The 21,184-nt window shown below is 38.5% G+C and overlaps 1 protein-coding gene across 6 annotated transcripts in view; it reads left to right on the top strand.

Annotated features, from left to right (window-relative positions):
• LOC105471525 (homeodomain interacting protein kinase 3) overlaps window positions 1-21,184 on the top strand; it is a 101,360-nt gene that overhangs the window by 20,508 nt on the left and 59,668 nt on the right. For all 6 annotated transcript variants that reach the window (XM_011724025.2, XM_011724020.2, XM_011724027.3 and 3 more), the window contains exon 2: window positions 10,844-11,942. In XM_011724025.2, the coding sequence (XP_011722327.1) occupies window positions 10,844-11,942 (1,099 nt within the window). The remainder of the gene's footprint in view (window positions 1-10,843; window positions 11,943-21,184) is intronic.

Below are 21,184 nucleotides of genomic sequence, written 5' to 3'. Positions count from 1 at the left end.
ACTTCTGGATATTCATTATGTATAGTTTATATACAATCAATTTCATATCTGAGATAGATTCTAGCTAGTTTCTTGGGGTACATGGCAAATATTTTAGGCTTGTATGGACTTAACAGGTGACTGCTTCACTTTGGTGTGGTTACCAAATTGGTATGGTTACCAACTGAATGAAATAAGGTATGGCTGATTGGTTATGTTAATAAAATATATCTAAAATGGTCATATTTTTGTAATTTTATTTTATTTTATTATTCTTACTTTTTTTGGAGTTAGAGTCTCACCTGTTGCCCAGGCTGGAGTGCAGTGGCGTGATCTCGGCTCACTGCAACCCCTGCCTCCCGGGTTCAAGTGATTCTCATGCCTGAGCTTCTCAAGTAGCTGAATTACAGGCGTGCACCACCACACTCAGGTAATTTTTGTATTTTTAGTAGAGGCGGGGTTTCATCATGTTGGCCAGGCTGGTCTCAAACTCCTGACCTCAAATGATTCATCCGCCTCAGTCTCCCAAAGTGCTGGGATTACAGGTGTGAATCACCGCGCCAGGGCTGTATTTTTGTAATTTAAAAATAAACAATTACTAAAATAGGTTATTCCTATTCTCTGATAGATTTTTTTACCTTTATTTAAAAATTCATGTAAACTCAGGCTATGAAAGTATAGGGAGTAATAGAATCACTTCCTATGCAGCTGTCATCCAGTGTGTAAAATAAATTTGAGGTCCCTTCCTTCTCTTTTCTTCCTTGACATGTCTGTCATTTTCATGCATGTTTTTATACCTTTATCACATATAAAACATGGTATAGTTTTGTCTTCTATTAACTTTATAATAAATGATGCATGCTCTTCTGCAACTTTTTTTGTTCTATATTGTTTTCAGATTTATGTACATTGATGTATGTAATTTCAGTTAATTCATTTTGCTGCACTTCAGTTCTAGCACATTTCCTTCCAACATTTTAACATCTTTGAAACTCGGATGCATCTCAAAATCAGTGATGTCTTGCCCTAACAATTGGTATGTTTCCTTTTTTTGTGGTACATAAATATATAATAATTGTGATATGAGCCACACTTGTATTACATGCTTTGTATTTTATGACTAAGCCACAATATCCAGTCCTTTTCTGATGATTAGATTATTCTGAAATTTTGATACTACATATATGTATATGTAGTGCTGCAGTGAACACTAATTTACCGTTTCTTTGTGCATATTTGTGAGAGTTTCTCTAGATGGGATATACACCTGGGGGAAGAATTGCTGGATTATAGAGTATGTCCATTTTCAGCTTTGCCCTCAAAAGTAATTGTACTTCTTACCCTAGTATATATACTCTGTTGCCCTATTCTTCAACAGTGGGTGTTGTCCTACTTCTTTTTACCAGTTTGATAGCTATAAAATGGCATCTTACTGTGGTTTTAATTTGCGTTTTCCTTCTTGCTAGTGAGGTTGATAATTTTTTAAAATAAGACTTGGCTTGTATTTCTTTTATGTGAATTGTCTGTTTATATCTTCTGTGTGGTTTTAGTTTGCATTTTCCTTGCTAGTGAGGTTGATAAGTTTTTAAAATAAGACTTGGCATGTATTTCCTGTCTGTGAATTGTCTGTTTATATCTTCTGTCCATTTGTCTCCTCAGTTTTACCAAACATAATATGACTTCTTTAGATCTTTTCTCAGTTACGTGTATTGCAAATAACTTCTCTATGTCAGTGGCTTATCTTTATTTCAGGTATCATTTGATGAATGAAAGTTTTAAATTTTTTTTTTTTTTTTTTTTGAGACGGAGTCTCGCTCTGTAGCCCAGGCTGGAGTGCAGTGGCCGGATCTCAGCTCACTGCAAGCTCCGCCTCCCGGGTTCACGCCATTCTCCGGCCTCAGCCTCCCGAGTAGCTGGGACTACAGGCGCCCGCCACCTCGCCCGGCTAGTTTTTTGTATTTCTTAGTAGAGACGGGGTTTCACCGTGTTATCCAGGATGGTCTCGATCTCCTGACCTCGTGATCCACCTGTCTCGGCCTCCCAAAGTGCTGGGATTACAGGCTTGAGCCACCGCGCCCGGCCTTAAATTTTAATAAAATCAAATTTGTCATGTTTTCCCTCTTAGAATGTGTGCTTTTTACATCTTTAAAGAAAACCTTTCCTTTCTGTCAGAGGTTGATGATTAATTTGTTAAAAATGTAACTAATTTTAAACTAAGAGAAAAAAATTATAAATCTTTATGAATACCTTTTGTGCTATGTAAGAAAAGTGTTAATTTTCAATCTATAATTTTATTAGAAAGAGGAACTAGAATTTAGCCAAAAATATTCTGAGTCTGTGGTGGGACATAATCAGGAAGAGATGATAGGTCAAAGGAAAAGAAGGACAGTATTTTGAGGACAGAATGTGAAGGACTATTTATAGGAGCATAAACTCATATCTCAGGGTTTGATTGAGATAAGGGAGGAAAGAGAAGACCGCGAGAGATAACTGGGTCCATGTAAAGGCCAAAGTAAGAATAGGAGAGGGACTTGGTAGTTGGTCAAGAAGCACCTACTTGTGTTTCTTGGTGTTGCTGGTTTCTTTGTTTTTTAGCACTCTCCTTGTACTTAATGTCACTGAACAATACACTTAAAATGATTTAAGACAGTAAATTTTATTTATTTTTTACCACAATTTTTAAAAAGGAAAAGATTTTTAAAATGGAGATTTGAACAGATAGAAGTAGTAAATTGAGTAAGGAGAGTGCAAGGCATTATTGCCTTTTATTAAATTTATTTGTGATATCAAAGTACATTTAAAAGAAGAACCCAGTCAGGTGTGGTGGCTCGTGCTTGTAATCCCAACACTTGAGAGGTTGAGGTGGTTGGATGACTTGAGGCCAGGAATTTGAGACCAACCTGGCTAACATGGTGAAACCTCATCTCTACTAAAAATACAGAAATTAGCCGGACATGGTGGTGTATGCCTGTAATCCCAGCAACTTGGGAGGCTGAGGCACGAGAATCACTTGAACCCGGGGAGGCGGAGGTTGCAGTGAGTTGTGATAACGTTACTGCCTTCCAGCACTCCAGCATAGGCGACAGAGGGAGACTCTTTGTTCAAAAAAAAAAAAAAAAGAAGAAGAAGAACCCTGTTACATTTGGGGTGTGTATAAGTTTGGTCAAAAATAATTCAGAAATTTCATATTGGCAAATAAATTGAATATAACTTGGTAAAAGATTTCTGTTTCTGTTTTCTCCCTCCCTTTTCAGAAGGGCTAATATTATGTGTAGTAAAAAAAGATGGAAACAGCCCACTATGGTTAGCAATGATCAGACTTATGACTATGGGTGTCAATATTGATTACATTGCTGGTTTGGTGAACAATTTGGATCGAGTAGTTCAGATAAGACTTAAAGTTTGTTAGAGGATTGGAAAAATAAGATCTATATGTTAGTCCATTTGGGCTGCAATAATAAAATCCCTAAGACTGGGTAATTTATAAAGAGCATAACCTTATTGCTCACAGCTCTGGAGTTCAAGATCAAGGTGCCAGCAGATTTGGTGTCTGGTGAGGGCTCACTTTCTCCACCTTCAAAGATGGTGCCCTTTTGCTGTGTCCTTATATGGTAGAAGGGGTGAACAAGCTGCCTCAGGCCTCTTTTATGTAAAAGAGCACTAATCCCATTCATGAGGATAGAGCCCTCATGATCTACAGCTCCCAAAGGTCCCACCTCTTAATACCATCTCTTTTGGGGGTTAAGTTTCAACATACAAATTCTGGGGGAGCCGAGGGGCAGGGGCGGGGACACAAGCATTCAGACCATAGTAGATTAAAGAACCTGAAATTATTAATTCTAAGGAATGAAAGTGTAATGGTTGCTCTAATAGGAGTCTTCACTATCCTCTGAGTAATATTTTATGGGGAGCTCCAGCTCACAAAGGGGTAGTATTTCAAAACATCGTTTCTTAGTTGATAAGAACAATTGGCAAGGTCATGAATAATATAGCTGCGGAGGACTACACAGTATATATTGTAATGAAAAATAGGAAATAGTATTGTACTAAAAAATATTTTGGACTATGGGCTTCAGTAGCTCCTGGGAATATAGTACTTTGTAAAATCCATAAACAGCAGATATAACAAGTCATGAGTCTATCTGATGGAGGGTAGGAGAAGGAAAAGAGTTAATTACCTGGATATATCAGGAAGTCACAGTGGTCAAGTTAATAAGTAATTTGTAGGTTGTATGGTCTTTTATACTTGTCTCCAGCACCACCACCTATGCCTTCTGATGAACTATAAATTGCTTGATATTTCTATCTGTGTTTATTTTCTTTTCTTTTTTTTTTTTTGAGACAGAGTCTCGCTCTGTCGCCCAGGCTGGAGTGTAGTGGCTGGATCTCAGCTCACTGCAAGCTCCGCCTCCCTGGTTTTCGCCATTCTCCTGCCTCAGCCTCTCGATCTGTGTTTATTTTCTAAAGTCCCTTTTGAGATGGGTTCACAGAGCACAGTGGTTGAGAATTGGCTGGTGAGGGATAATGATACTTTGTCTAAGTTTCATTTAGTCCGCCCTGGTTGGAGCCTTGGGTTGATTGATTGCCTTCCAGCTTGGCATGTTGGGAAAGAAAAGCTAGGAATGGCAGGATCCAGAAATTGCAGCAGTTTTAAAAATTTCTCTGTCATTTATCAGCTGTTCCCACAATTTAACACGGCGTGAATTAGCCTAGAGTGGTGTGCATTGATCTGATTCCCTGGCACTTCATCCTGTTTTTTCAGACTTGGGGGCCCTGATTTGGTAGGACTTGAGTTTGCCTGTGGTTTTTGTATGGATGAGGTCATTGGTTCTCAGATTTTAGCGTGACTCTACATGACCCTGGGAGCTTGTACACTTTCAGATGCCTGGACCTTATCACAGACCTACTGAATCAAAATCTTTCTGATTAGAGTTTTATGTGTATATTTACTTATTTAGCCTTTTTTTTTTTTTTTTTTAAGGCAGAGTCTTGCTCTGTTGCCCAGGCTGGAGTGCAGTGACACGATCTCGGCTCACTGTAACCTCCACCTCCTGGGTTCAAGCGATTCTCCTGCCTCAGCCTCACGAGTAGCTGGGATTACAGGTGTGTGCCACCACACCTGGCTAATTTTTGTATTTTTAGTAGAGTCAGGGTTTCACTATGTTGGTCAGGCTTGTCTTGAACTCTGACCTCAAATGATCCACCTGCCTTGGTGTCCCAAAGTGCTGGGATTATAGGTGTGAGCCACTATGCTTGGCCCTTACTTAACTTTTTATTAAGGAAAAATATAAACGTATTCAAAAGTAGACAGGATAGCATAATGAACCCCAATATACCCATCATCAAGCTTCTATAAGTAACAGTTTATGACTCATTTCATTTTATCCATATCCCCATCCACTTTTTCCTCTTCTATATTATTTCAAAGCAAATCCCAGATTATTTTATTTTTAAATATATATGTTTTAATAGGTTCCACAGATGATTAAAAAACTTTGTTTGAACAGGTGATACATGTATGTAGTAAAGGATGTACAGTGAAAAGTAATTATTTTCATTGCTCCCAGTATTGTTACTCTTCACCAAGGCAAAGAAACCCTCAGTTTCTTTATGTGGGATATTCAGTGCATATGCAAATATATGCATATAATTCCTCAACACACATGGTAATATCTGTTGTAAAGTACACATTTTTTGAAATCTTGCTTTTTTTTCAGGTAGCAGTATTATCTTCAGAATCAGGTCAATAACAAGGCAAATAAATTGTTTTCATTCTTTTTAAATTGGTCCATGTGTCAAGGTCTGTTTAGTACCTTTTGATGGATATGTAGGTTATTTACAGTATTAGGTTGCTTTACACAGTGCTGCAGTGAATATTCTTGTACAGTGTCTGAGTTGCCTACATTTCTAGGTCAGAGGGTATGTTCATTTGCAATTTTGTTAAATACTGCCAGATTGCCTTCCCACTATCTGTGTATGTATGGTGTACAGTGTTCTTCTATATTTTTCATGTCTCTCCTATCTATGTTCATGCTTTCCTTTAAATCCACAAGTATATAATAGCTGTTTTAAAATTTATCTGTTGGCCGAGCTCAGTGGCTTATGTCTGTAATTCCAGCACTTTGGGAGGCCAAGTCAGGAGGAGAATTGCTTGAACCCAGGAGTTTGAGACCAGCCTGGGCAATATGGCAAGACCCCATCTCTACAAAATTTAAAAATTAGTTGGGCATGGTAGCACATATTTGTGGTCTCAGCTACTTGGGTGGCTGAGGTGGGAGGCTCATTTGAGCTCAGGAGGTCGAAGCTGCAGCGAGCCATGTTTGCGCCATTGCACTTTAGTCTGGGCAACAAAGACTCCATCTCAAAAAAAAAAAAAAAAAAAAAAAAATTGGGCTGGTGCGGTGGCTCATGCCTGTAATCTCAGCACTTTGGGAGGCCAAGGTGGGTGGATTACTTGAGGCCAGGAGTTTGAGACCAGCCTGGCCAACATGACGAAACTCTGTCTCTACTAAAAATACAAAAATTAGCCAGGCGTGGTGGCGGGTGCCTGTAATCCCAGCTACTCGGGAGGCTGAGGCAGGAGAATTGCTTGAACTTGGAAGGTGGAAGTTGCAGTGAGCCGTGATCACGCCACTGTACTCCAGCCTGGGCAACAGAACGAGACTGTCTCAAAAAAAAAAAAAAATTATCTGTGAATTTAATCATCTCTTTTTCTGAGTCTATGGGTATGGGTTACAGAAGTGGTTTGTAAATTAGGAGAATCATGGCAATGTTAAATTGTCGAGCAGGGTGCAGTGGCTAGAACCTATAATCTATTTGAGATTACTTGGGAGGCTGAGGTATGAGGATCATTTGAGAACAGGAGTTCAGGACCAGAGTGGGCAATACAGTAAGACCTAGTCTCTTAGAAAAACTATTGCAGATAGGATTTGAAGCCTCACAAAAGTGCCTTAATGGATGAGTTTGATACATTTAGCAGTTTTCAGTGTGGTTTTTCTTCATTAAAAGAATGATCAGTTGATGGAGTTTCAAGATCTCTTCTGAGTAAAGGTATGGAATAGATGTCAGTAGATGCCAATGAGATGGTTTGGAACTCTAGAATTGCTTTTTTTTTCTTTTCTTTTCTTTTCTTTTTTTTTTTGAGACAGAGTCTCGCTCTGTCGCCCAGGCTGGAGTGCAGTGGTGTGATCTCAGCTCATTGCAGCCTCTGCCTCCTGGGTTCACGCCGTTCTCCTCCCTCAGCCTCCTGAGTAGCTGGGACTACAGGTGCCTGCCACTAAGCCCAGCTGATTTTTTGTTTTTTTGGTGGAGACGGGGTTTCACTGTGTTAGCTAGGATGGTCTTGATCTCCTGACCTCGTGATCCGCCCGCCTTGGACTCCCAAAGTGCTCAGATTATAGGCATGAGCCACTGCGCCTGGTGGAACTCCAGAATTTCAATTTATGATTTTCTCTTACAGAGTGAACATCAAGTATTAATTTGTATAGTAAGGTTTTGTAGCAGATTTATTAAGGTCAAGTCAAATTAGGAATGTGGTAGATTGTGCACAAGAAAGCTGAAGGAGGTATAAATTTACACCTTTTATCTGAAAGGCCGTGCATTTACTTGTTCCCTTTACCATGCCTTAGCTACTGACTATGGGCTAGTTACCTAGTCTTCGTAAACTTCAGTTTTCTTTTTTTTTTTTTCTTTTTTATTTTGGAGACAGAGCCTCGCTCTGTTGCCCAGGCTGGAGTGCAGTGGCATGATCTTGGCTCACTGCAACCTCTGCCTCCTGGGTTCAAGCGATTCTTGTGCCTCAGCCTCTCCAGTAGCTAGGATTATATGTGTGCACCACCATGCCTGGCTGATTTTTGTATTTTTAGTAGAGATGGGGTTTCACCACGTTGGCCAGGCCGGTCTCGAACTCCTGACCTCGTGATCCGCCCACCTTGGCCTCCCAAAGTGCTGGGATTATAGGCATGAGCCACTGTGCCTGGCCAACTTTAGTTTTCTTAAAAGCAAATTGGAAAGATATTGCTATGATTAGATAAAATATTGTAAATAAAGTGTTAAACCGTTGCCTAGTAAGTGCTCAGTAGGTAGTTGCTCTTATTTTTAATACAGATATTACAGATTGTGATGGTAATCTGTGGATTCTGAGTTAAAGAACTGATGTTTGTGATTTGTTACAAGAGTAGGAGACCACATAGTTAATATAATACAGATTTTTAAATTGTAGAAAATGAAGATATTTCAACCAACCAACGAACCAACATTTATTGAACACCAACTCTATATCCTTGGCACTTTGCTTTAGATCTAGTGTGAAAGACAGATATATACACTGACAATTACAATATAATGAAATGTAATCGCAAAATGAGAAGAATTTAGGAACTACTGTGAGAGCACTGATTGCTCACCCCTGCCTGGAGGGTGAGTTTATATGTTTCAGGAAAGGCTTCAGCAAGGATATATCATTTTACTTTGATTGAAATCTAAAAGAGTTTTTAAAGTGTTCAATAGTAGATGTGAATCTGGGTGCAGTGGCTCATGCCTGTAATCCCAGCATTTTGGGAGCTTGAGATGAGAGGATCACTTGAGGCCAGGAGTTGGAGGCTGCAGTGAGCTATGATTGTGCCACTGCGCTGCAGCCTAGGTGAGACCTTGTTAAAAGAAGAAAGGGTAGATGTGCAGAAAAGCACTAAGAGAACATAATGCAAAGTTCCTGTATCTGGCTTCTCAGCTTATTTTTACACTTGATCATTTGTATTAGGATTTTACCATTAGGAAAATTACCAAGGTAATTTTGTACAAGTAGAAAACATGGAGTATTACTTAAAGTGATGATTCTATCAAATGGTGGTTTTGATGTACACATTTATTATATATTGTTGTGGCAGACCAGGTAGATGGAAGGCAGATCTAACACCTGTGTAATTATCAGTTTTTCTAGCTATGGTACTGAGGATTCATTCTTATGTGTATATATGTTTTGAGTTCCTATAGATAGGTCAGCAGTTGCTAGGTGGATTTCATATTTTATAAATTCTAAGTTGGTAAAATAAGGTCATAGGGGAGAACATTAAGTATGCCAGAATAAAACTGAATTCTCTTTCGTATCTATGTTATATCTGAATCAAATAATGTTTATAAAATAATTAAACACTTAATGGTTGTGTGGTAAGAATGTTGGCTATTTCACCCTCAATAAATCACATCCTTTTTGGATGCAGGCATAAAATAAATAGAATGTCATTTAGTCCTTGAGAACTTTAGAATGATTTTAAATCTGTTTTTCAAATATGATTTGAAATTTGATTTGAAAATATGCTTTGAAAATTTCAAATATTTTCCAATATTAGTTGGAGGAAGTTCAAAGGGAATATCCATATAATAAAGTACAAATTGAGAAGAATGGGAACATGAATATTACTGGGTAGAAAGTCATTAACTTGTCTTTGTAATCTAATGCTTTTTAAGATCAAAGGATAATATATTTAGTAAATAGAATGTAGGATCAGCTATTCGTGAAATGGGGCACCCTAATTTTATTTAAAATCCCTGCCATAGGCGGGGCGTGGTGGCTCACGCCTATAATCCCAGCACTTTGGGAGGCCGACGCAGGTGGGTCACCTGAGATAAGGAGTTCAAGACCAGCCTGGCCAACATGGTGAAACTCCATCTCTACTAAAAATAAAAAAATTAGGCATGGTGGCACATGCCTATAATCACATTTACTCGGGAGGCTAAGGCAGGAGAATCGCTTGAACCCAGGAGGCCAAGGTTACAGTGAGCTGAGATTGTACCATTGCACTCTAGCCTGGGCGACAAGAGCGAAACTCTGTCTCAAAAAAAATATATTTTTTGAGACATATATATAATATATACATACGTTATAATATATACACATACATGCACACATTTACATATATATCATAAACATATATATTGTATATACATATTTATACTATATGTACATATTATATATTTATTATATATCATATATACACATATACACATATATACATATATAATATATACACACATATATAATGTATATAATATATATATAGTTAAAGCAGACATAGATTTTTTTTTTCCTCCTGAGGCAATTCTTGGGCTTTAGGTTTAAGAAATATGGCTATAAACTATGTTTATGTAATGCATATTTTCTTTTCTTGTCATTGGTACATACATTTTAATTTGGTAATATAGTGTTTTACTTTTGTCAAATGTGTACAGTTAAAGGATCTGTACTTTTTTTTTGAGGCAGAGTTTTGCTCTGTTTCACAGGCTGAAGTGCAGTGGTGCAATCTCGGCTCACTGCAACCTCTGCCTCCCGGGTTCAAGCGATTCTCCTGCCTCAGCCTCCCAAGTAGCTGGGACCCCAGGCATGCACCACCACACCCAGCTAATTTTTGTATTATTAGTAGAGTTGGGGTTTCTTCGCTATGTTGGCCAGGCTGGTCTCGAACTCCTGACCTCAAGTGATCCAACTGCCTCAGCCTCTCAAAGTGCTGGGATTACAGGGATCTATACTTTTCTTTTGAGGGAAAATGTTGGCACCGTTTCTAGGGCATATTGGCCATTTCAGCTTCTCAGTAAATATTTAATAAAATGCACTTGATTCTTTATTCTTAGACTTTTTATGCAATACTCAGAATATCTGAAGCACCAATTAACTGAAATGGAGATATTAAAAAGACAGTTATCTTCTCCAAGGGAAAAAAGCGTCTTAGTGGGAATTAATTACTGTTTTACAAATTGTGAATTTGACCCTTAAGAGTTTTCTTCCTGAGATTTAAAATTGAAAAAAAAAATTGTTGACATTAATATTTCTTCTTTCCTTTTTTTTCTTTTCTTTTTTTTTTTTTTGCAGGTATGGCCTCACAAGTCTTGGTCTATCCACCATATGTTTATCAAACTCAGTCAAGTGCCTTTTGTAGTGTGAAGAAACTCAAAGTAGAGCCAAGCAGTTGTATATTCCAGGAAAGAAACTATCCACGGACCTATGTGAATGGTAGAAACTTTGGAAATTCTCATCCTCCCACTAAGGGTAGTGCTTTTCAGACAAAGATACCATTTAATAGACCTCGAGGACACAACTTTTCATTGCAGACAAGTGCTGTTGTTTTGAAAAACACTGCAGGTGCTACAAAGGTCATAGCAGCTCAGGCTCAGCAAGCTCAATTGCAAGCACCTCAGATTGGGGCGTGGCGAAACAGATTGCATTTCCTAGAAGGCCCCCAGCGATGTGGATTGAAGCGCAAGAGTGAGGAGTTGGATAATCATAGCAGCGCAATGCAGATTGTCGATGAATTGTCCATACTTCCTGCAATGTTGCAAACCAACATGGGAAATCCAGTGACAGTTGTGACAACTACCACAGGATCAAAACAGAATTGTACCACTGGAGAAGGTGACTATCAGTTAGTGCAGCATGAAGTCTTATGCTCCATGAAAAATACTTATGAAGTCCTTGATTTTCTTGGTCGAGGCACCTTTGGCCAGGTAGTTAAATGCTGGAAAAGAGGGACAAATGAAATTGTAGCAATCAAAATTTTGAAAAATCATCCTTCTTATGCTCGTCAAGGTCAAATAGAAGTGAGCATATTAGCAAGGCTCAGTACTGAAAATGCTGATGAATATAACTTTGTACGAGCTTATGAATGCTTTCAGCACCGTAACCATACTTGTTTAGTTTTTGAGATGCTGGAACAAAACTTGTATGACTTTCTGAAACAAAATAAATTTAGTCCCCTGCCACTAAAAGTGATTCGGCCCATTCTTCAGCAAGTGACCACTGCACTGAAAAAATTGAAAAGTCTTGGTTTAATTCATGCTGATCTCAAGCCAGAGAATATTATGTTGGTGGATCCTGTTCGGCAGCCTTACAGGGTTAAAGTAATAGACTTTGGGTCGGCCAGTCATGTATCAAAGACTGTTTGTTCAACGTATCTACAATCTCGGTACTACAGGTAGGTAACAACTCCATACTTTTTGGTTGTTTATTAATAAATGTTAAATTTCTGCCAAATGAAATAATTTTGTGTGTGTTTGTGGTAAAAGAGATTGCTTCAGTTTAAAAAGGAAATCAAGAGAAGATCAATTTAGGTTTGTTTTAAAGAGATTTAAAAAATCAAGACATAAAATCTACCCAAGCAGGATAGAAATCTCCACTGCAAAGTTCCATGCCAAAGACATCTGCTTATTTTTATTTTTAATGGAAGATTTGAAGGAATGATAGGTGATTAATAATGATCAAACAGAGGCCTTTAAATGTTGGAAAGTATTTACAGTAATTTTTGTGTATATCATTGGGCATTTCAGTACTTGAGAGAAATAGTTTATTAAAGACATAATCGTATGTAACTGAATATTTAGAAAAATTATATACAGGTTTGAGTAGCGCTTATCTGAAACTCTTGGGGCTAGAAGTGTTTTGGATTTCAGATTTTTCTGGATTTGGGAATATTTGCACTGTCAACTAGTTAAGCACCCGTAAATCTGAAAATTTGTTTCCTTTGAGTGTCATGTCAATGCCCAAAAAGTTTCAGATTTTTGGATTTGGGATGCTCAACCTGTATAAGAATTCAGAAAGTTATTCTGATTAATGCTTTTAAGATTCAGATATAAAGTCAGGTGCGTTGGCTCATGCCTGTAATCCCAGTACTTGGGGAGGCTGAGGCAGGTGGATCACCTGAGGTCAGGAGTTCAAGACCAGCCTGGCCAACATGGCGAAACCCCCATCTCTACTAAAAATAACACAAATTAGGTGGGCGTGGTGGCGGGCATCTGTAATCCCAGCAACTTGGGAGGCTGAGGCAGGAGAATCGCTGGAACCCAGGAGGTGAGGTGAAGGTTGCAGTGAGCTGAGATTGCGCCATTGCACTCCAGCCTGGGCCACAAGAGTGAAACTCCATCTCAAAAAACAAAACAAAACGCAAATATATTTCTTTTCCTTCCCGTGACTCTTTAGGTCACCTGATCATAACCAGTTTTATTATGTTCTATCCACATATATGCTATGGATAATGCTATTTTGGTCTTGGTTCTGGGGGGAAGTTAAAGAAGAAAATAATGCCCATTTAAAGTATTGATAACATGCTACAATGTAACACTAGCCTGACGTACAATAGATAGTATGAGGGGCTAACTAGTGATTACCAAGATTCAGAATACTGAAAACTCATTCTGGAGTGTAAAATGGCTTTGAATTCATAGTTTGATAACTTTGAGCATAAATTATTTTCATATAAGCCTGAATGAATTTGTTATTGGTATATGCTACAGCCCTATGAGCTCCAACATGATGGACCTGCCATAAAATATAGACAAATACAGTATCTGCCAGTATTGGTCATTCATGCAGTTTATAGTTAGAAATGCTTAGAACATGGGGCATATAAATGTAGACCCAACAAGGGGTATTTTCTGATACTGCATTTACCTTTGCACTGTACCTAATTACCCTTCTTGCAAGTATATGCTATAGTGCCCAGTACAAAATAAAGGAGAAATTAATTAGCTCCTACACAAATCAACTCTAAATATATGTCCTACTAGTAGGTTATCAGAAGGAATTGCCCATTTATGTCACTTAGTGTTAGTAAAGCTTATTAAAACATGTATTAGAGCTGGGTTTAGTGGCTCACACCTGTAGTCCTAGCACTTTGGGAAGTGGGAGGATCACTTTAGGTCAAGAGATGAAGATCAGCCTGGGCAACAGAGCAAAACCCTGCCTCTCCAAAAAAAGAAAAAAATAATGAGCCAGGAATGGTGGGAAATACCTGTAGTCTTAGCTATTCAAGAGGCTGACGTAGGAGGATCCCTTGAACCCAGGTGTTAGAGGCTGCAGTGAGCTATGATAATGCCACTGCACTCCAGCCTGAGTGACAGAGTGAGACCCTCTTAAAAAAAAAATAAAGTATGTATTAGGAATTAGAAATAATAGCCTGATATACCTTTAGTATATTCTTTTTTAAAACATTATTTTTATTTCTATGGGTCCATAGTAAGTATATATATATTTATGGGGTATATGAGATATTTTATATAGGCATGCAGTGCATAATAATCACATCAGGGTAAATGGACTATCCATTCCTTCAAGCATTTGTCATTTCTTTGTGTTACAAACATTCCAATTAGACTCCTTTACTTATTTTTAAATGTACAATAAATTATTGTTGACTATGGTCACTCTGGTGTGCTATCAAATACTACATATTGTTCATTCTAACTAGATATTTGTACCCGTTAACCATCCCTACTCCCGGCCCCCATCTACCACCCTTCCTAGACTCCAGTAACCATCATTCTACTGTCTATCTCCATGAGTTCAATTGTTTTAATTTTTAGCTCCCACATATGAGCGAGAACATCGTGAAGTTTTGTCTTTCTGTGCCTGCTTATTTCAGGTAACATAATGCCCTTTAGTTCCATCCAAGTTGTTGCAATTGACAGGATCTCATTCTTTGTATCCATTGTGTATATATGTACAACATTTTCCTCATCCATTCATTTGTTGATGGACACTTAGGTTCATTCCAAATCTTGCCTATTGTGAATAGTGCTGCACTAAACACTGGATTGTAGATCTCTCTTTGATAGACTTTCATTCTTTTGGCTGTATATCTTAGTATATTCTTGATTGTATGGTTTTGGTAGTAGAGTGCTAGATACCATTAAAACTTCTTAGATCATTTAAAATTTTAAATTTGCTGTAGTTGCAGGGTAGTAGCTCTTGCTACATAATTAGATTTACTAGGTATCTCTGCTCCCCAAAAGATTTTTTTTCAATATACGAGATTAGCTTTTTTCTGGAAGAAAACTGTAAAATCTTATTTAACAGTATTAGAAGAATAGTAGTTTTTGTTTTTTTCTTTCCCTTGGTACTCTATGGATTCTGTCTTGAGAGCTTTTAGTAGTGAGCTAGCATATTATATAAACTCCCAGGCTTCAGCTGCTTGGGCTCTATATTTAGTTCACTTGCTAGTAAATAACTTCACTTCATTTGGGTCCTGCATTATTCTGCATATCAGAATTACCTCATTTTCTTTATTTGAAATCTTTTCCACTAGAGTAAAAAAAAAGTCTTTTTTTTTTTTTTTTTTTTTTTAAATACTTGAGAATGTCTATTGGTTTACCAAATCTTTCAAGGGAATAAAGGAAATCCCTTAAAAAGCAATCTAAAATGCTAAATATTTTATGATACTGGTTTCTAGCATTAGGCCTTTGCACAAATACTAGCCTTTGTATTAGGAATGAAGAAAATCTATGAGTAATTACTAAATAGTTTAGTAGTTTCTAATTTGTGTTTATATATAAATTTCAGGTAAATAATTTACCTGATGTTCTGAAGCTATACAGTTGCGATGCTAAATTACAGGCTCTGGGTTTAGAGTGAAAAACAAGAGGCTCTTATTTGTAAACAAAGACTAGTGCAGGCATTTTGGTTGATGTTGCCTGGATAAAAAACTAAAAATAGATTTTATGTCATTTAGATCCAAGCGTTAGAAGAGTTAATAAATATTAAGGTATATCGGTGAAAATATATTGTAGTCCTTAATGACGTACTGTTTTAATATCTAGTGTAATTTTGCAAGAAAATGGCAGATACCATTACTCTCTTTAAGTATTTGTTTGTACTTTATTTGGGACCCTGACAATTCTGGCCTAGTTTATGACTAGGTTACTTATAAATCTGATTAGGCAGTAAGCTAAAGTGTCTTATACTTGATTTTTCAATTTTTGTTAAAATATTTTTTATTTCATAAATGAAAGCAGGAAGTGGAAACTAACCAAATTAAATATTTTTGAGCAAAGCACAGTAGGAATGCACATATCCTGATTTCTGAGGTAAACTATTTGTATTTAAACACAGGTTTATGTGTTATTCTATTTCTTTGTACAACACAGAAGTGTAGTAGGGATATCTTAAAATAGACAGGGGACAGTGGCCAGAAATTGTTGACTACTATAGATGGTGAGGCTGTCTAACTCTTGCAGTGATACAAGCCAGAAGTACATGCTAAGGGCATTGATTTGCTTAAGGTCAGCATGTTCTAAATTCAGCTGCTTGAGTATGGTTTCTGTCAAGAACACGTAGGGCTCTTAAATGCATAAAAGGCTTTAGCCGCAGAAGGTGCTGTATTTATGAGGTGTGGTGGCAACATTCAGGTCATGAATTTGTTTTTCTTTTTTTTTTTTAATATAGAATTTTAGCCTGTGATTCTGAGTCATTTCAGAACACAGAGACAGGAAAGTGGGCTGTAAAAATAACCTCTGTAGCAGTTATATTCTTTGCTACTCTACTGAGTAATTTACCTTTAATTGCTATTGAGTTGTAAAAAATGCTGTTTTGCATGTAATAGTTAACAAAAAGGTATGTAATGATAAACAGTTAATTTAGACATATTTATTCTTTCGTGGCATCCTTACCTCTCATGCCTTCTTAGATCCAGAAGTATCAAAGTTTCTGTAACAAAATTAAGCTACATAGGAAGACTCATAAAATAATAACTAATATTTTACATAGGGTTCTTTATAATGAAACACTGTGTATGTATAATGCATCATTTTTTCAAAGTGCCTTTCGTTATATTTTCTAGTTTGTTTCTCATTTCTCTATGAGTTAGTTAATGGGTGGCATTACTCTTTGATAAGGAGAAAACTGGGACTTACATAAGTCAGACAGGTTCAAATTCACACTGTAAGTTTAACTTTACAACTTTTGTTAGGCCTTTTTGGGTGCTGGTACTGTGCTAGGTGCTAAGAATACAAAGGTGATTTATATATGTTCATTAATTTATTTGATTAATGATTTCATCATTTAATGGAGGGGAAAAATAGTTTGCTTCGAGAAATGCCAGGGTGGAGAGATGTGTGCAGGGTGATACATGAACCCAAAGGAGCGCACTTAGCCTGATCTGAGGGGCAGGGAAGACTTCTAGGGGAGAGATGACCCCAGAATGACCCTTGAGAGCAGAGCAGAGAAGGAGCCAAGGTTGACTGTTCTTGAGCATTTTCTCTCACTAAGCCACTCTTAACCTAAAAAAAGCTCAGCATTGGGATGAAATTGTTGGTAATTTCTTTTGTATATCATAAAGTAGTTAGTTGTTTGGGAATCTTTATTAGACAAATACAAGGTTGTCAGTTGAGTTTAGTTTTAATAGAAGATTAGGAAATTCTAAATTGAAATGGTTTTCTTTTTTTCGAGACGGAGTCTCGCTCTGTTACCCAGGCTGGAGTGCAGTGGCACAATCTCGGCTCACTGCAGGCTCCGCCTCCCAGGTTCACACCATTCTCTTGCCTCAGCCTCCCGAGTAGCTGGGACTACAGGTGCCTGCCACCACGCCCAGCTAATTTTTTGGTATTTTTAGTAGAGACGGGGTTTCACCGTGTTAACCAGGATAGTCTCTATCTCCTGACCTCATGATCCATCCTGCTCGGCTTCCCAAAGTGCTGGGATTACAGGCATGAGCCACCGCGCCCAGCCAAATGAAGTGGTTTACAATGTCATACCTGTGGCTGCAAATGTATAGTACTTTATTACATAAAACACTTTACATAGACACAGATGACTACATATATCAGGCCTACTATTAAAAATTCTAGCAGAGCTCTTAAGTTTTTTTGTTTTGTTTTTGTTTTTAAAAACAGCTTTATTGAGATATAATTTACATACATTGAAATTCATTCATTTAAAGTGTATAATTTAATGGCTTTTAGTATATTTATAGTTGTGCCATCAGCACAATTAAAATTTTAAGTTAAAAATTCTTTTGGCCAAATTATTTCTCACCTGACACAATTTTAGAATATTTACATTACCCTCAAAAAAGCCCCTGTGCCTCTTAGCCATTGTTCCCCACTCTGCCCATCACCCCCAGCCCTAAGCAAACACTAATCTACTTGCTGCCTGTGTAGATCATCTATTCTGGACGTGTCATATACCTGTAACCATACAATAGATGGTCCTTTCTGACTGGCTTTTTTTCACTTAACATAATGTTTTCAAGGTTCATCCATGTTGTAGGATGTATCAATACTTCTTTTTATTGTCAACAATAAACCATTGTATAGATATATCACATTTTATGTATACATTCATCAGTAGAATGTATTAAAATTGTGTCAGTGAAAAGATACGTGAATAGAAACTGTAATATGGTCCAAGGTTAAATATCAAAATATTTAGTGCCTCTAAAATGTAAAGTGTGGTGCTTGGTGCTGCTTGTACAGGAGAACAAAATTGAGTCTCTGCTTTTACGGTATTTGCAATCTAATGGGTAGACAAAGAACAAAAAAAGTAGTTGGAGAGGCTGAGTGCCATGGCTCACACCTGTAATCTCAGCACTTTGGGAGGCCGAGGCGGGTGGATCACCTGAGATTGGGAGTTTGAGTCCAGTCTGGCCAGCATGGTAAAACCCCATCTCTACTAAAAATGCAAAAATTGGCCGGGCGTGGTGGTGAGGGAAGCTGAGGCAGGAGAATCGCTTGAACCTGGGAGGCGGAGGTTGCAGTGAGCCAAGATTGCACCATTGCACTCCAGCCTGGGCAACAGAGCAAGATTCCCTCTCAAAAAAAAAAAAAGTAGTTAGAGCAAGGAGAGAGGACAAGAGGAGCTTAAACTTTTTTGGTTCCTTTTTTCTTTAATTTTTATGTTGAAATTACCTACAACATACACAATAAGTAAATTTAGGCATACAAAAAAGTTGTAAAAATAGTACGAAGGATTCCTGTTATGCTTCATCCAGATTCCCCAATGTTTCAAATGTTAGTATTTGACCACCCTAGTTTTATCAATCATTCTCTCTTTACACACCCACACACCCACACTCACCTACCCACCCACCTACCTTTTCCTACAGAGTTTGATATGAAGCTGCTTTACCTCTAAATGCTTCAGTGTACATTTCCTAAACATAAGGACATTCTCTTGCATAACTTCAGTACAGTTATCAAAATCTCATCCGTTAACATCAGTTCAGTATTATTGATTTGATGAACTGTTTAAACTATTTTTTTTTTTTTTTTTTTTAAAGACAGGGTCTTGCTTTGTGGCCCAGGCTGGAGTGCTGTGGTGCGGTCACAGCTCACTGCAGCGTCAAACTCCTGGGCGCAAGCAATCCTTCTGCCTCATACTCCTGAGTAGCTGGGACTGCAGTCATGAGCCACCGTGCTGGGCCTATATTTAAACTATTCAATAGCAATTTGGTTTTAACGAAATTAAAAGCAATTCAATACTGTTAGCTAATTTACTGACTTTATTTAGATTTTGCTAACTGTCCCACTAATGGACCTTTTTTTCTTGCTCAGAATTCGGTCCTTCATCACATGTTACATTATTTGTCCTGTCTCATTAGTGTCCTCTAATCTGGTGATACATCATAATGATGTGATTCTGATGTCTCAAAATGGGGTCACTCTGTCAAGTAGCATTGAGCTCACAGCAAAGTCACCCCTACTCCCCCCAGCGATAAACATATATAATGGACTGCTGTGACAACACCTGCCCTGACTGAGTGGCACCTGAGACCTGACACGAACCCATAGAAAGCGAAAGGTGGCTGAGATAATGAGAATAGACCCATTTGGGAGAATGGACTGCTGTGACAACACTTGCCCTCACTGGGTACCACCTGAGACCTGAAACGAACCCATAGAAAGTGAAAGGTGGCTGAGATAATGAGAATAGACCCATTTGGGAGGATCATAAAATGTGCCAGGACCAGGCCTTGCTCGAGACGCTTTTAGAGGCTGTGCCCAGGAGAGCTCTGAAGCTTTCTCGTGATTTTGGCATCTGCTGCCACCCGGAGAGAAGCAGCCACCACCCCCACAACTCCACCCCATCCCCACCCAGGGCATCCGAAGGACTTCGGGACCGTTCGGCTCATCTGTTTGCATGTTGGTCTCCCTAGCCAAGGGTTGTGCTTGGTTCCTCACAGCCCCCTTTTCTTCTGCCTCTGTGTTGAATATTGTTTGCATGATTGGTTGGCTGTGAAAGCCTCGCAATGAAACGTGAATTCGAGCTTATATTGCGTCGTTATGAAACCTTAGGGCGTAGGCTTCTCCTTTGGTCGGAGTCAGCACACCTGTGCAGAACCTTTTTTTTTTTTTTTTTTTTTGAGACGGAGTCTCGCTATGTCGCCCAGGGTGGAGTGCAGTGGCCGGATCTCAGCTCACTGCAAGCTCCGCCTCCCGGGTTTTTACGCCATTCTCCTGCCTCAGCCTCCCGAGTAGCCGGGACTACAAGCGCCCACCACCTCGCCCGGCTAGTTTTTTGTATTTTTTAGTAGAGACGGGGTTTCACCGTGTTAGCCAGGATGGTCTCGAACTCCTGACCTCGTGATCCGCCCGTCTCGGCCTCCCAAAGTGCTGGGATTACAGGTTTGAGCCACCGCGCCCGGCCACCTGTGCAGAACCTTGTTCACATAGCACCCTGCTTAAGGCCGGACAGCTGCAGCAGCTCCTTATGTCTTTCTTTGCCTTCATGCCTCTGATGCTTTTGAAGCGTGCTGGCCAGTTATTTTGTAGACTGTTCCTCAGTTTGCTTATGGCTGATGTTTTCTCACGATTAGATTCAGGTTTTGCGCTTTTGGCAGGAACTTCACAGAACTGCTGTTGTGTCCACACATATTGAGAGGCGCATGATGTCAATGTGTCCCATTATTGGTAAGGCAAACTTTGATCACTTGGTTGAGGTGGTGTAACTGCCAGGTTTTTCTCACTATAAAGTTACCATTTTTTTCTTTGTAATTAACAAGTACAATATCTTGTGGAGAGATACTTTGAGACTATTCATGTATACTATTTCTCATCTTATATTCACTGACCAATTTGAGCATTCTTGATGTGTTCGGCCTTAAACAACTGAGGTTTGCCAAATGTTTTTCTAATTCTGTAGTTCCTCTATTAGGGATTCTTCCACAAGTAAGAGCTTTTTCCCCCTCCCTTCCTTTCTTTAAGTGTGGACTCATAGATTTTTGTTTAATTCAATGGGTTGTAAATATCACTCGTCATTCTTTGTTTTGTTCAGCAAATTATCCCAGATGGTTCAGAGAGAGCATCTTTCTTTAGGCTTACTCCAGTGTCCCTGTGGTATGTCCCCATCCTTCCTTCAGGGTTTACTTTCTGGCACCACAGATATTCTGACTTACCTTGTGCTTTTTCTGTCCAGCCCTTGGATTGGAGCTCTAAGGAGCCCTTGTTCCTT

This window comes from Macaca nemestrina, chromosome 12 (assembly GCF_043159975.1).
Source record: "Macaca nemestrina isolate mMacNem1 chromosome 12, mMacNem.hap1, whole genome shotgun sequence".
Lineage (NCBI taxonomy): Eukaryota > Metazoa > Chordata > Mammalia > Primates > Cercopithecidae > Macaca > Macaca nemestrina.
Note: the sequence above shows the minus strand (reverse complement) of the source record. Positions and strands in the feature narration are given on the sequence as shown.